Here is a 15,451-nt window from a genome sequence, read left to right on the forward strand (position 1 = left end):
AAGACACAATCATCCAGAGTGTGTCCACTTCAGTGTGTCTCCCTACATCATCCACTTGGCTCATGAGACCACAGAGCAATCATGGAGGTGAATGGAGAAAAAAGGTAACTGACAGGCATAATGAGTATCTTGTCTATATGATTATCAAGAATAAGATTAAAAGGGATCCCTGGGTGGCACAGCAGTTTAGCGCCTGCCTTTGGCCCAGGGCGCGATCCTGGAAACCTAGGATCGAATCCCATGTCGGGCTCCCGGTGCATGGAGCCTGCTTCTCCCTCTGCCTGTGTCTCTGCCCCTCTCTCTCTCTGTGTGACTATCATAAATAAATAAAAAATTTTTAAAAAAGAGTAAGATTAAAAATGGGGTGCTTGGATGGCTCAGTTGGTTAAACATCTGCCTTTGGCTCAGGTCATGATCTCGGGGTCCTGGGATCGAGCCCTGTATTTGGCTCCCTGCTCAGCAGGAAGTCTGCTTCTCCTTCTCCCTCTGTCACTACCCCTCCACTCATGTTCTCTCTCTTGAGCTCTCTCGCTCTCAAATAAAATCTTTAAGAAAAAAAAGCTTAAAGAGTGAGATTAAAAATCCTTGCGCTCCATATCCATCCCAAGAGGTCCATCCATATGCCTCCTCCACAAACTTCCTTGCACTGATTCTCCATTCTTATTCCTTCTAAATTCCTAATCTACTATCTAAAAATCTTAGCTACTGCCTGTGAATCTGGTCAGATCCTCATCTCAGTATAGCTTGCCTTCGAAAACCCACCCCCCTACAAAAAAAAAAAAAAAAACTGGCCATGAAATCTACTGTTCAAAGTCCTGCCCATTGGGAAGAACTTTCTTTCCTTCCTTACTATACTTGTATCCCCTAAACAGGGCTATTATCCCACATCAGTCCACTCTTGCCTGGCTCCAGCATATTATATACATAAACACAACGTGCCTTTATTCATTCCTCAGACAACTGATCACAAGGAAGTACTCTTTGGGACCTTTGGGGATGAGTTGAGGGACAGGTGGCAATATGGCAGGTATAGGCATGCTGAGGTCACGAGCCACATTGCAATTTAAAATGTATCCTCCCTTAGGGCCTGCTTGGATCTGGTCCTCTATATACTCTTCAATTTCATAATGGAAAGGTGTAAAATAAGCCCCCCAAAAATTGGAGGAATGAAATAATAAAGATAAAAACAGAAATTAGGGAAATAGAAAACAAAAGATAATAGCAAATATCAACAAAGTCAAAAACAAGTTTTTTCTTTTTTTAATATAAGAAATTGAGGGATGCGGGTGGTTCCCTTCGTTAAGTGTCTGCCTTCGGCTCATGTCATGATCCCAGGGTCCTAGGATCCAGCCCTGCTACAAGGCTCCCTGCTCAGTGGGGAGTCTGCTTCTCTCTCTCCCTCTGTCTGCCACTCTACCTACTTGTGCGCGCGCTCTCTCTCTCTGGCAAGTAAATAATATCTTTTTTTAATTTTTTGAAAAAATAAGGATGCCTGGGTGGCTCAGTGGTTGATCATCTCCCTTCGGCTCAGGGCATGATCCTGGGGTCCTGGGATTGAGTCCCACATCAGGCTCCCTGCGAGGAGCCTGCTTCTCCTCTGCCTGTGTCTCTGCCTCTCTCTCTCTCTCTCCCTATCTCATGAATAGATAAAATCTTTTTTTCTTAAATTTGAAAAAATAAAATAAAATAATTTTTAATTTAATTTTTTATTACTTTTTTTTTAAAGTAATCTCTACACCGGGACACCTGGGTGGCTCAGCATTGAGCATCTGCCTTCAGCCTAGGGCGTGATCCTGGTGACCTGGGATCAAGTCCCGCATCGGGCTCCCCGCATGGAGCCTGCTTCTCCCTCTGCCTGTGTCTCTGCCTCCCTCTCACTCTGTGTCTCTCATGAATAAATAAATAAAATATTAAAAAAAAAAAGTAATCTCTACACCCCGCATGGGGCTCAAACTCATGACTTGAGATCAAGAGTCAGATGCTTGGGACACCTGGATGGCTCAGCTGTTGAGTGTCTGCCTTCAGCTCAGGGCATGATCCCAGGGTCCTGGGATTGAGCCCCTCATCTGCCTCTCCTCAGCAAGGAGCCTGCTTCTCCCTCTCCCTCTGTCTCTTCCCACCCCACCCCCCCGCCCTCATGCTCTGCCTCCCTCACTCTCAAAGTCTTTAAAAAAATAAAAATAAAAAATAATAAGTTGAAGAGAGCTGTAGGGAATTGTGAAAGACAGGCTCTCTGCAGGGCAGCAAAAAAGGAAGACCGACAGCCAAGCAGGGAGACACACAGCTACTACCGGGGGCCTGGCAGCCTGCAGAGCAGCAAGTGTGAAAGGCAGCCCTGACGAGATTAACCCAGACCCTCACCCCGAAGGCAGAGCAGAAGAAAAGCCACGTGCTCAGCAAACCCCAGTCTACTCTCTAGGTCTTGTGGATTTGCCCGTTCTGGTCATTTCACAAAAATGGAATCCTACAATGAAGAGTGTCTCACAACTGGCTTTCTCCACTTTAGTTTCACCCATGTTAAAGCATGTGTCAGTCCTGGATTTCTTTTTATTGCTGAGTCATACTCCAGTGTATGGATATACCACCTTTTGTTGATTCTTTTATCAGCTGATGAACATTTGGGTTGTTTCAATGTTTGGCTGCTTGAATAATGCTACTACGAACACTTGAACACTCGTGGTCAAGTTTCTGTGTAGACATATGTTTTCATTTCTCTTGTATATATACTTTGGAGTGGAATTTCTAGATCATATGGTAACTCTATATTTAGCATTTTGAGGAACTGCCAAACTGTTTTCAAAAGTGACTGCACCATAGTACATGCCCATGAGCAGCGCATGAGGGTTCCAACTTCTCCACCTCCTCACTAACAACTGTTATCATCTGTCTTGTTCATTTCAGCCATTTTACTGGGCATGAAGTGGTATCCCACTGTGGTATTTCCCTAATGACTAATCAAACCCAGCAATATATAAGAAGGATAATACATCATGATCAAGCAGGGTTCATCTCATGGCTAATTCAGTACATGAAAAGCAATCAATGCAATTCACCATATTAACAACAAAATGAAAAACCATATGATCACTCAATTTATGCAGAAAAATCACTTGACAAAATTCATCATTCATTTATGATTTAAAAAAAAATCTGAGCAAACTAGGAATGGAAGGGAATTCTAACCTAATAAATAATAGCTTCAAATTAAGCCAATAGCTAATATACTATATGTGGAGAGACTGAATGCTTCGCCCTTAAATTTGAGAATAGGGCAAGGATGTCCTCCGTCACCACTCCTACTTAACAAGGAGGGGAAACACCTCTTAAATAACTTAAACTCAATAATAAAAGGATAACTAAGTTTTTGTTAATGGGCAAAACATCGACAAGGAGGGTGACTGGGTGGCTCAGTGGCTTGAACGTCTGCTTTCGGCTCAGGACGTGATCCCGGGGTCCTGGGATCGAGTCCCACATCAGGCTCCCCATCAGAAGCTCCCCTGCTTCTCCCTCTGCCTATGTCTCTGCCTTTCTCTCTGTGTCTCTCATGAACAAATAAATAAAATCTTAGAGAGAGAGAGAGAATTAACTTTACTTAGCAAAAATTTAGGGGAAAAAATTCACTGGGATCTTCAGGAGATCCTAGGATGTAATGGGGACTATGAAAATAAACTTAACTATGTTACAAATGTATAACATCACCTTTTGGGACGCATGGAGGAAACAGTTATTGACCAACTACTATAAAGCTAAAGACAGAAAGAAGAAACAGTACTCAAAGGGGTAAATACGTTTCTCAGAAGAGTATGGGTTGTCAATTAAAAATTGACTTGATGTGTGTACCAAGGTTGGTAAATAAGAAAATAAATGACGGAAAACATAAGCCAGGTTTCTCGCTGTTAGAGAAGGAAGTTGCAAATAAGTAAGGCAGGTGGGGAAGAAGCTACCTGAAGCCTGTGATGTTTGGTTAGTGACAGATGTCTGTATGAACTTATGTTTTAACATATGCATACAGATAAAGAAATATCCAGAGAGATGTGTGCACACATGGGTCAGTTCACAAACATTTATTTCTTAGCTCTCCACTAAGAGGGTCTAGAAGCAGTGACACACCAGCAATATTAAGGATATCCAACCAGTCTCCAAAGTTGTGAACCAGAGCTCCTTGGAGAAATAGCTTGATTCTAGGGATGTATAGGGACAATGCAAGATGAGCCTGGAACATCTGTAATGCCAGAAGGTAAAGAAGTGCTTAAAAAAAAAAGGTAGACCAAGTCCAAAAGGCCTAGGGAGCAACCATTTCCTAATGTGTATCATTGTTGAACCACTGTGTTGTTCACCTAAAACGAATACACGATTGTATGTCAACTCTACTTCCATAAAAAATAAGTAACACATAACCCTAGGCTAATCGTGGGGGAAAAACACAACCCAGCAGACACACCTAAATTGAAGGCCATGCTACAAAATATCTGGCTCGTACCCTAAACAACCAGAAAGATAACTAACAATAAGGAAAAACAGAAAAACTGCCACATATTGGAAGACACTAGCAAGACATCCTGATTAAATGCAATGTATTCTGGAACAAAAAAAAACATCGGGGAAATTATGATAAAACAAGAATAAAGTCCGTAGTTTAGTTAATAGGATTTGCCAGTGTTAATTTCTCATTTGTGATGAATGTACCATGGTTATGTAGGACGGTAATATTAGGCGAAGCTGAAGGAAAGGAATATGAAACATTCTGCATCGTCTTTGGAACTTTTTGGTAAATCTAAAATTACTTAAAAAGAAAAGGTTTAGGGCAGCCCCGGCGCCGCCTGCCGCCTGGGGTGTGATCCTGGGGACCTGGGATTGAGTCCCATGTCGGGCTCCCTGCATGGAGCCTGCTTCTCTCTCTGCCTATGTCTCTGCCTCTCTCTCTCTCTCTCTCTCTCTCTCTCTCTCTGTGACTATCATAAATAAAAATTTAAAAAAAATTTTTTTAAAGATTTATTTATTTTATTCAGAGAGAGAGAGACTGAGAGGCAGAGACACAGGCAGAGAGAGAAGCAGGCTCCATGCACCGGGAGCCCGATGTGGGATTCGATCCCGAGTGTCCAGGATCGCACCCTGGGCCAAAGGCAGGCGCTAAACCGCTGCACCACCCAGGGATCCCAAATGTTTAAAAATTAAAAAAAAAAAAAAAAGAAAAAAAGAAAAGGTTTAAAAAAAGAGAGAAACTAAAAGGAAAATGAAGAAGAATCTGAAGATAGTTACAACATATGTAGTCATAAAGGATTAGTCTCTAAAATATATTTCTTTTTTAAGAGATTTTATTTGTTTGTTTGTTTAGAGAATGAGGGGAGGGGCAGAGGGAGAAGGAAATCTTTTTTTTGGGGGGGGGGGAGAAAATCTTAACCAGACTCCCTGCTGAGCTTGCAGACAGACACTTGTAGATAGATCCCAGGACCCTGAGATCACAACCTGAGCCCAGACCAAGAGTCTGTCACTTAACCTACTGAGCCACCCGGGTGCCCCGAAGATATATTTCTTAAAAACTTCTGTATAGAAGGGGCACCTGGGTAGTTCAGTCATTGAGCCTCTGCCTTCAGCTCGGGTTGTGGTCCCAGGGTTCTGGGATCGAGTCCGGAGTGGATCTCCCTGCTCTGTGGGGAGTCTGCTTCTCTCTCTGCCTCTCCCTCTGCCCCTCTACCCCACTCGTGCTCTCTCTCTCTCCAATAAATAAGTAAAAATCTTTAAAAGAAAAAAAAAATTTTTTAAATAATAAAAATTTGTCTAAAAAGCAGCACAAGGGGACCCTTGGGTGGCTCAGCAGTTTGGCGCCTGCCTTTGGCCCAGGGTACCATCCTGGAGTCCCGGGATTGAGTCCCACGTCAGGCTCCCAGCACGGAGCCTGCTTCTCTCTCCTCCTGTGTCTCTGCCTCTCTCTCTCTATGTCTATCATGAATAAATAAATAAATAAATCTTAAAAAAAAAAAGGCAGCACAAAATATGTAAGTAATTAGGGAAATGCAAAATGAAGTAAGAACGATTCCATCACTAGATTGGCAAAATTTTTTAAAGCCAAGCAATAATTTAAAAATAATAATAATAAATAAATAAAAATAAAGTCAGGCAATAACAAATGGCAACAAGAATATGGAGTAGTGTAAACCAGTACAAGCACTAGTGAAACATGCACTTGTCTTTCAATCTACAACTTCCAGTTGTACCCCAGGCATTTATCCTAGGGAGCCATGTATGGCTCAGGACACATTCACAAGAATGCCCCCAACAGGATGGCTTTATGGGCCCCATCCAGGTAGCAAACAAATGTTTGTCAACAGTTTGCCCAGACGGTACATTCATATACTGGAATACTACACAGCACCCAAAAGCAATGCATTGTCTATTATGGATTTTTAATTTTTTTAAATTTATTTATGATAGTCACACAGAGAGAGAGAGAGAGAGGCAGAGACACAGGCAGAGGGAGAAGCAGGCTCCATGCACCGGGAGCCCGACGTGGGACTCGATCCCGGGTCTCCAGGATCGCGCCCTGGGCCAAAGGTAGGCGCCAAACCGCTGCGCCACCCAGGGATCCCCTATTATGTTATACATATTATAATACATAATATAATACATGTATTGACATGAATTAATTTAAAAATACAGGGGATCCCTGGGTGCTCAGCCCAATGCGGGACACAATCCCAGGAATGGGGTCATGCCCCGAGCCAAAGGCAGATAGATGCTAACCACTGAGCCACCTATGTGCCCCTGATCTTAGGGTTCTAAATTCAAGCCTTGTATTGTGTGTAGAGACCACTAAAAAGAAATAAACTTTAAAAAAAAAAAACTAAATAAAAGAACAAGAATACTTAGTCTGATTTTTATATTTTAATAGGGCTCAAAAATGGGCAAAGTGGAACAATATAGAGATAGAAACATAAAAAAAATTAAGATTCTTACAGAAGATTTTTTTTAAAGATTTTATTTTATTTATTCATGAGAGACACACACACACACACACCCAGAGAGAGAGAGAGAGAGAGGCAGAGACACAGGCAGAGGGAGAAGCAGGCTCCATGCAGTCCCGATGTGGGACTTGATCCTGGGTCTCCAGGATCAGGCCCTGGGCTGCAGGCAGCACTAAACCGCTGTGCCAAGGGGGCTGCCCTTACAGAAGATTTAATGCTAATATAGGACAATGACTACTTCTAGAGGAAAAGAGGGAGATTCAACAGGGGCTTCTGGTCTCTGCCCCAAGGAGGGAATGGCCGGCTGATGGTGCTGAATGAAGAGCTGAACCATGGAAGTCCCTGGCAGTCCCAACTTGCAGTTTCAATGGGAACAGTGTGGGTAGAAGCCTAACAAGGGCTGACTGAAGGGAAGTGTGCTTGTGCATAGATAATATCAATCAGAAGATAGGAAAAGGAGCAGAAATCACCAGAAATCACTGGAGGGGGTTGGAATAGTCAAGAAAGTTCTGCTTTTCTTTTTGAAGGTAGAAAGGCTGAGAAAAAAGCTGCTTTTGTTTTGTTCCCTCTGTAATGTCTCACTGGGTCCTTAAGGTACGGAAGGGGGATACACAGGTGTGTAAATCCAGATTTCCTACTCCCCCACCCCCACCCCGTGGAGGGCATGACCTTCATTAGATGGGCAGACACGGAAGTGGAAGCCTTTGCAATGGGATGAAGGTGGGTACAGACTAAGTACACTTGTCACTTTGGTAGCAGGACGGTAAGCGTTCTCAGTCAAGTCCTCTGGTATAGAGGAAGTGACGTGCAAGGCAAGAGTACAAAATGCTCATTTTGGGAAGGGGGAAGTGAGCCTACTGGGAAATGGTTCTTGAACTTTAGTTGGGTGGCTCAGTCGGTTAAGCATCTGCCTTCGGCTTAGATGGTGATCCCTGGGTCCTGGGATCGAGCCCCGCTTTGGGCTCCCTGCTCAGCAGGGAACCTGCTTCTCCCTCTCCCTCTGCCTGCTGCTCCCCCTGCTTGTGCACTCCTTCTCTCTCTCTCTCTCCCTCTCTCTCTCTCTCTCTCTCTCTCTGTCAACTAAATAGATAAAAATCTTAAAAAAAAAAAAAATCACCCAGAAGGCTTGTTAAACCCCAAGTGCAGACCCCAACCCAAGAATTTCTGATTCAGCAGGTCTGGGACAGAGCATGAGAATTTACAGGTCTAGGGGCGCCCGGGGGGAGGACTCAGTTAACCATCTGCCTTCAGCTCAGGTCATGATCCCAGGAGACCCCGGGGTCTTGGGATCCAGCCCAGGGTCAGGCTCCCTGCTGAGCAAGGAGTCTGCTTCTCCCTCTCCCTCTGCTCTCCCCTCACTCCTGCGCGCTCTCCTCCTGCGCTGTCTCTCTCTCAAATAAATGAATAAAATCTTAACCAAAAAAAAGAAAAAGAATGTACGTGTCTAACAAGTTCCCAAATGATTTTGCTGCTGCTGGTAAGAGGACTGCACTTTGGAACCACGGTACTAGAGAAAGGAAGGATGAATGCCAAGTAGTGCCAAACTGGGGCCTGGAATCATGAATTTAAAATTAATCCAAAAAATAAAAATAAAATAAAATTAATCCAATCAGCTAACATATGGTTTTACCCTAGCAGTGTCTTGATGCCTGGGCGTGCGCATGGAAACAGCAGAGTTCATCTGGGAATGGGGTTTGCTAGGTGAGTCCACCGGCGGGACAGGGTGCAAGGGACTTGATCTTTGGGAAGTCAGGGTACAGGATGGATGAGGAAGGGATGGGTCGCCAGACTGGCTGTTTTAGGCTCAAGCATTAGGTGCCGTGTACTTGAATGAAGGAATTGGAAGGTAGAGGGACAGTGATCGAAGAATGCGATGCTTCAATTTCAGAGGTGGTGGCCTTTGGGGTGGTGGTCACGTTCAGGGTGTGAAACAGGAGTGACCAAATGAAGTGGAGATGGGGAAAGTCAAGACAACGGGAGCCCAGGGCACCTCACTGTTTATACAGGTGGGTGCAGAGGTCACCCAGAATCGAGACGGAGAGGAAGGAGTGAAAGTCTGCAGGGGTGGGGGTGCCGAGGAAGAGGTCAGAGGTAACTGCAGCCCAGGGAGCTGGTGAATCAGGCTTAGGAGAAAGGAGTGCATGCTGGGGGTGCAGCAGCAAGGTGTCCTTCCTCCGCATCCCTGCCTGCCTGCAGTGGGGCAGTGGCAGGGGACGGCCACCTGTCTTCTCCCCTGGGGAGAGCAGATCACTGCTCTCAGCCTTCGGCGAGGGCCTGCTTCCTCCCATTCCTGGCTACTGACACTGACAGACCTGGGGAGACTCGCACTATTAATAGCAGGAAAGGAAACTGGAAAGAATGCCCCAGGAAGAGGGTGTGTGGAGGGAGGGCAGGAAGGCAGTGAGCTGGGAGGGAGGGCCAGGCCTGGACACCAGGGTCCACCCCTCCTTCCTTTGTTGCCTCCAGCTCATCAGTCCCAGGGCCACTGATCTCCAGGGAAATAACACCGAAAAGCTGGGGGGTGGAGGGGGGGAGGCGGTAAAATGGCAGAAACCAGGTGGGAGAAGCTGTGTCTTCCTGGATTGGTGTGAGAAAGGAAAGCACCCAGATTGGGAATCCAGAGATCTGAGCTTTCTGGTCCTGACTCTGCCTCTGATCCCTCCAAGGCCTTGGCCCCCACGAAGCACATCTGTTAAAAGGTCAAGATTTCTAAGGTAGAGGCACTTTCCTTAGCATGACACAGGTAAGTCTGCTTTTGCAGTGACAACAGAGCCACTGTAACGAACCACATCAGAGGCCTTGCTCTGGGTGTCTCTTTCCAAGAAATGACCGACCTCAAATCTCATTTTCCAGCTTGTGCCATCTGTTCCCTGAGCCCCTCCCCTCCCACTAGCCTGATGCTACCTCAGGTGCAGCCTGGTTGAAGCCTGAGCCCCTCCTAGCCTGCTAGAGTCCACCCCTCTCAGACCCCAAATCCTGCTGCCCATGCTGGATTAGTCCACTTACTGCCAGACTCCTGACAATAAGGTAATAAGGGTGGTAGCTGGGAATTATGGCAGCATGGGGCAGATGGGGAGCTTTGGGAGGATGCAGGCCCCAAACTGAGACACCTTCTCTCTAGGCCACATTCACTCCCTTGCTCTCCTTGGGGCGTCCCCATGTATGTCCCCACCTGTGCACCCACGCACCCCTCATTCCATGCAGGTCTTTACAAGTCCCCTTCACAGCATCGTCTAGTCAATCCTTCCCTGCTACCTCTCTTCCTCCTGCTTAGCTGCGCACTCACTGCCTCCCACCAAGAGGCCCTCTGGATTCAGCCCTCTGCCCCAGTGTAGGTCCTATCCTTGAAGTAGGTTTCCTCTGATGATCTGCTCTCTTGTCCTATACCATCCCTTATAAATGCTTGTCCCAGGGCACCTGGTGGCTCAGTCGGTAAGGGTCTGCCTTCGTTCAGGTCATGATCCCACGGTCCTGGGATCGAGCCCCACATTGGACTCCCTGCTCAACGGGGAACCTGCTTCTCCCTCTGCCTGTGTCTCCCACTCCCCCTGCTTGTGTGCCCCATGGTGCTCGCTCTCTCTCTCCCTGTCAAACAAACAAATAAAATCTTTTAAAAAATAAAATAAAAGTTTATCCCTGTGGCTTTAAGAAAGCCAGTCCCCACCCCACCCCTGCCACCCAAAGATCCTAAGCAGATGTTGGTGTGGGGGGTGGGGAGAGCCTGACTGGGTGAACCGCATCAGCAAAGGGCTTGTGGGCAGTGGACGGCAGCTGGGAAGAGCCCTGGGCTGGGAGCCCAGGGAGGGGAAGAGGGGGGCTGCCTCCTCTCACCCTAACCAACCAGCTCTGGCCTGCTCCCCAGGTCTGCACCGGGTATGTGCAGGTGAGCCCAGACCCTCTCTGTGCCTTGGATCCTGTATTATTTTCCTCTGGCTGCCATAGTAAATCCACAAATTGGGTGGCTTAAAACAAGAGAAATGTATTCTTTCGCAGTTCTAGAGGCCAAGGTATGGCACTCCCTCTGGAGGCTCCAAAGGGGACCCTTCCCTGTCTCCTGAGCTTCCGGGGGCCATGGGCATCCTGGTCACATGGCTGCCACCTCTTCTCTGTGTCTCTTATAAGGAAACCTGCCATTGGGTTTCGGGCCCACCTGGATAATCTCACCTCAGGATCCTCAGCTTAATCACAGCTACAAAGACCCTTTGTCCAAATAAGGTGATAATCACAGGTTTGAGAATTCGAAAGTTGGTTTTTTTGTTTCTGTTTTTTTTGCAGGGGGTGGAGGGGTGGGCGGTGGGGAGCAGGTGGGTGGCCTGCCACAGGTCCCGCTCTGAAAGACAGGGATAATAACTACTGGGGCTATCCTCTAGACCCTTCCAAACAGCCCGCTGCTTGGGCCGAGAGCCCCCGAAATGCATCTATCCGGTCAACTTCCCTGGCATAAGGGGTGCTATGAACTGACTGGCTGCGTCCCCCCCCCCCACCAAAGTCATCGGCTGAAGCCCTTCCCCCCGCAATATGACTGTACTAGGGGGGCCTTCGGGGCAGTCAGGGTCACATAAGGTCATGAGCGTGGGGCCTCCGGGTGGGAGTAGTGTCCTTCCAAGAGGAAGAGACCAGAGCTTCTCCTCTTGGCCAGGTGAGGACACATAAGGTGGCCGTCCACAAGCGGGAAAAGCCCCTCCCCCCCGGACCCTGCTGCCACCCTGATCTTGGACTTGCCGGCTCCAGGAGTATGAGAGGTCAATGTTGCCTGCTTAGGCCCCCGGGGCCGTGGTGTTTGCCCAGCAGCCCACACGGACACAAGGGGACACAAGGGAACACAAGGGGACACAAGGGGACGAGGGGCTGGGGGCGAAGGTTAACAATGAGAACAGAAGTGGCAGGAGGGGCTGCTCCTGCTGCGCGGGGCCGGGCAGGGGCTGGGTGGTCGGCCGTGGGTCTGGGGCTCCAAGCCACCTCCTACCCGCCCCGGCCCACTGGGGGACAGCAGGTCGGCACCCTGAGGGGTTATCAGGCCCGGCCTCAGCAGGGCTCCCCCAGGGGGGCCCAGAGCTGCCCCCTTGCGGGAGATAATTCCGGGCATTCTTCAAATCTAGAATTGTTCCGCCCTTATCAGCTTGTCTCAGCTGGCCTGCCCGCCGCGCGGGGTGGGGCCCTGGCTGGCTGGGCCCCGGGCAGGAGAGGCTGCCACTGTCCGGCGTGGGGCCAGGCGGGCTCCGCCAGGCAGGCTCGGCTCGGCACCGCCCAGGGCCTCAGGCGCCCTCCGCCCCAGGGCACCCAGCTCCAGCTGCGCACATCCCTGCCCGGGCCCTCCGGCCCTCCGTGACCCGGTCTCTTCCCCTGCACGGAAGCACCACAGGGTGGGGGCTGACAGCACGCACGCAGGAGCCCGGCCCCCCGGACCCAAGTCCCCTCTCCACCGCACAGGCAAGTGTCTGATTCTGCTCCTGTTCTCCCATCTGTCAGAAGTGAAGAGTGGAGCTCCTGGGGGGACACAGTCGGTAAAGCATCTGCCCTCGGCTCAGGTCATGATCCCAGGGTCCTGGAATCAAGTCCTCCGTAGGGCTCCCTGCTCAGGGGAGAGCCTGCTTCCCCCTCCCCTAACTCCTGCTTGCGCGCGCGCTCTCTCTCTCTCTCTCTCTCTTTCTGACTCTTGCTCTCTGGTTCTTTCAAATAAATAAATAAAATCTTTTACAAAAAAAGTGAAGAGGAGGGTAATCATAGCAACCAAATCCCTTTAAGTACTTAGAGCAGTGAGTGCACATCGAAAGTGCTTGGTTCAGTTAGCAATGCTCACATTCTAAGGGAGCCAGGGTCACAGCCAGGCCACACCCCCCGGTAGAGCCACACTGTTCCCGGGGCCACCCTGGGGATGCTCCCCCCTGTAACGCCTCCACTGGCGGGGTGGGGGAGGACACGACCAACCCAAGGCGTCCTTAGACCCACTGGGTCTCTTCCTAGGTCTCCCAGCGCAGTGTGGCCCCTTGGAGGGGGCTATGGACAAAGAAAAGGAGTAACTGGAATCTTCCTGTGGAAGGAAGAGGAGCCTGAGGCCTAGGAGGGCCCCGGAATGGGAGCAGGGGCAAGGGAGGAAGGGGCTTTTCTGCTGGCAGCCTCCAGTCCCGCTAGCGACCCCAACCGCAGTCTCGCAGGGAGAGGCTGGCAGCCCGAGCCTCCCTTCAGGCCAGCGCGGCTCTGGGACCAGCACCTGCGTCAGGGGCCACATGGTGGCGGCGGGCGGGACACCAGGGCGGGGGACCAGTGGGTGGTGTGCTCGTCTCTCCCAGGCCTGGGTCTCCTGGTCAGTGAACCGAACCTCCATCCCTCTGCCTCCTCCCTCTGCCTCCTTCCCCATCCCACCGTGAGGGCTGTGGGCGGAGCTGGGGAGAGCACGGGGGTGTCTGACCCAGGAGAAGGCCGAGATGGCCGAGAACTCACAGGTTAAATGTACTGAGGGGGATCCCTGGGGGGCTCAGCAGTGGAGCGTCTGCCTTTGTCTCAGGTCAGGATCCCGGGGTCCTGGGATCGAGTCCTGCAACGGGTCCCCTGCATGGAGCCTGCTTCTCCCTCTGCCTGTGTCTCTGCCTCTCTCTGTATGTCTCTCATGGATAAATACATAAAATATTTTTTAAAAATTAATAAAATGAAATAAAATAAAATGTACTGAGGGCCAGAAGTTTCTGTTAAACTGAGGTGAGAAAAGGCAGCCTGCTCCGCACAGAAAGTGAGCGGCTGAGCGCGCAGCCGGACGGAGGGCCAGCAGGCTCGGCGGGCTTCTTGCCTCGCTCGGGACACCGGGCACGCCGCTCCAAAGCCCCGGCCCGCGCTTTCTATTTGTAGAATAAGGACATTGTGACACAGGAATGCCGGTTACTAGCAAGCTTTCTCTGTGAAGGCCCAAGAGTAAATGTTTCACGCCATGCGGGCTGTCGTCACACCTACCCCACTTCCCGGAGCAGGCAAAGCAGCAGCGCGGGGAGCAGCCGGGTGTGGCTGTCCCGGGTGTGACTGTCTCTGAGCTGTAGCTTGCGGACCCCTGCGGAGCGGAGCCCCCCACTCCAGGTCGGGGAGAGGCACCTAGGCCTTCATCCAGCCTAGACACTGGTCCCCGATTCCCAGGGGAACGCGACGAGAGCCACTTGAGCCAGCAGACTACTGGAAACCAAGCCACCTGATGGCCAGCTGGCAAAAAGTCTTTGCAACTCATGCCACCAACAGAAACACCCAGATTGTCACCTACTCAGAAAACAAAACAGAAAGAATAAATTAAAAAATCTACGAGCAGCCCTGCCCTGGCAGGTGCTGTGGCACCCAGGACCTGCACGGCGCCCATCCCCAGCAGGTGCGTGCCGGGTTCCCGAGCCCCAGGCCACCGAGTGCTGTCCTGCCTCTGACCCTCACGGGAATGGCCAGGGTAAAGTCAGCCAGCAGACACGGGGGTCAGGGCACCTAAGCTGGTTCCCTTCCTCTTCTCCCCGGGGCTGGCTGCTCCTGGGCCGCAGAGCCTCTCTCCCTGGGACGCCCCCTCAGCTGTCTGGGGCCAGGGTTTTGGCCAGAGTGGGGTCAGGAGATCTTCAGAGAACAGCTCCTCCTTTATCTTAACAGTGTTTCAGGGCCACCTGGTGGCTCAGGGAGAGCCTGGAGCTCAGGCTTCAGCCCAGGGCCTGATCCTGGAGTCCCGGGATCGAGTCCCACATTGGGCTCCCTGCACGGAGCCTGCTTCTCCCTCTGCCTGTGTCTCTGCCTCTCTCTCTCTCTCTCTCTGTCTTTCATGAATAAATAACTTTTAAAATCTTTTTTAAAAATCGTTTCAGGGAATAATGACATAAATTCAGAGAACTGCACATGCACAAGCATCGATGCAGCACATTCCTGTCCTCAGGTCTCAGAACAGGATGCCCAGTCTTGGAAGCCCCTGTTCCCTTCCAGCCACTCTCCATCTATAAGGGGAAGCTGTCTTCTGATTTAAATATCATGAGCTAGTTGTGCATCTATCACACTACTACCATTGCACACTACTGACATCTGCACCAGGCTCCTTTCCCTTGGCATTTTACGAGTACGATTCATCCTTGTCGCAGGGTGCAACTGCGGACTGTCCCTTCTTGGTGTGGCACCTGTTTACCCATTCCACAGCAGATGGGCATTTGGGCGGCTCCCAGCACAGGGCCACCACGCGTGAGCACGGCAGTTCGTGCCTTTGGGTGACATCTGTCTACACTTCACGCAGCTCTGCAGCTCTGTGCGGAGGCTGAGCCGTGTGGACAGGGCTGCTGCTGGGAGTCCCACAGTGTGGGGGTGGGGGTGGGGGGTACCAACCAGCAGGCCTGGCCCCAGGACCCACGGCCCAAGCTTCCCCATCCCCTGGCCCAGACCCCACACCCAGAAGGACTCTTGGGCCGTCCCTGTGTGAGCCACTCCACTCAGCCTGGGCATCCCTGCCCCGCTCCCATCTGGCTTTCAAGGGTTCTAGATCAACCCTGCTC

At 50.1% G+C, this 15,451-nt stretch overlaps 1 protein-coding gene across 3 annotated transcripts in view; it reads right to left on the bottom strand.

Annotated features, from left to right (window-relative positions):
- The window catches only part of PODXL (podocalyxin like), a 49,678-nt gene that overhangs the window by 17,121 nt on the left and 17,106 nt on the right, over positions 1–15,451 (bottom strand). The window contains exon 1 of one of the 3 annotated variants that reach the window (XM_041727465.1): positions 13,908–14,187. The exons of the other annotated variants lie outside the window; for them this stretch is intronic. Within the exon in view, the coding sequence (XP_041583399.1) occupies positions 13,908–14,172 (265 nt within the window). The 5' untranslated portion in view covers positions 14,173–14,187. Of the gene's footprint in view, positions 1–13,907; positions 14,188–15,451 lie in introns of those variants that run through there. 3 annotated transcript variants of the gene reach the window in all.

This window comes from Vulpes lagopus, chromosome 13, assembly GCF_018345385.1.
Source record: "Vulpes lagopus strain Blue_001 chromosome 13, ASM1834538v1, whole genome shotgun sequence".
NCBI classification, from domain to species: Eukaryota; Metazoa; Chordata; class Mammalia; order Carnivora; family Canidae; genus Vulpes; species Vulpes lagopus.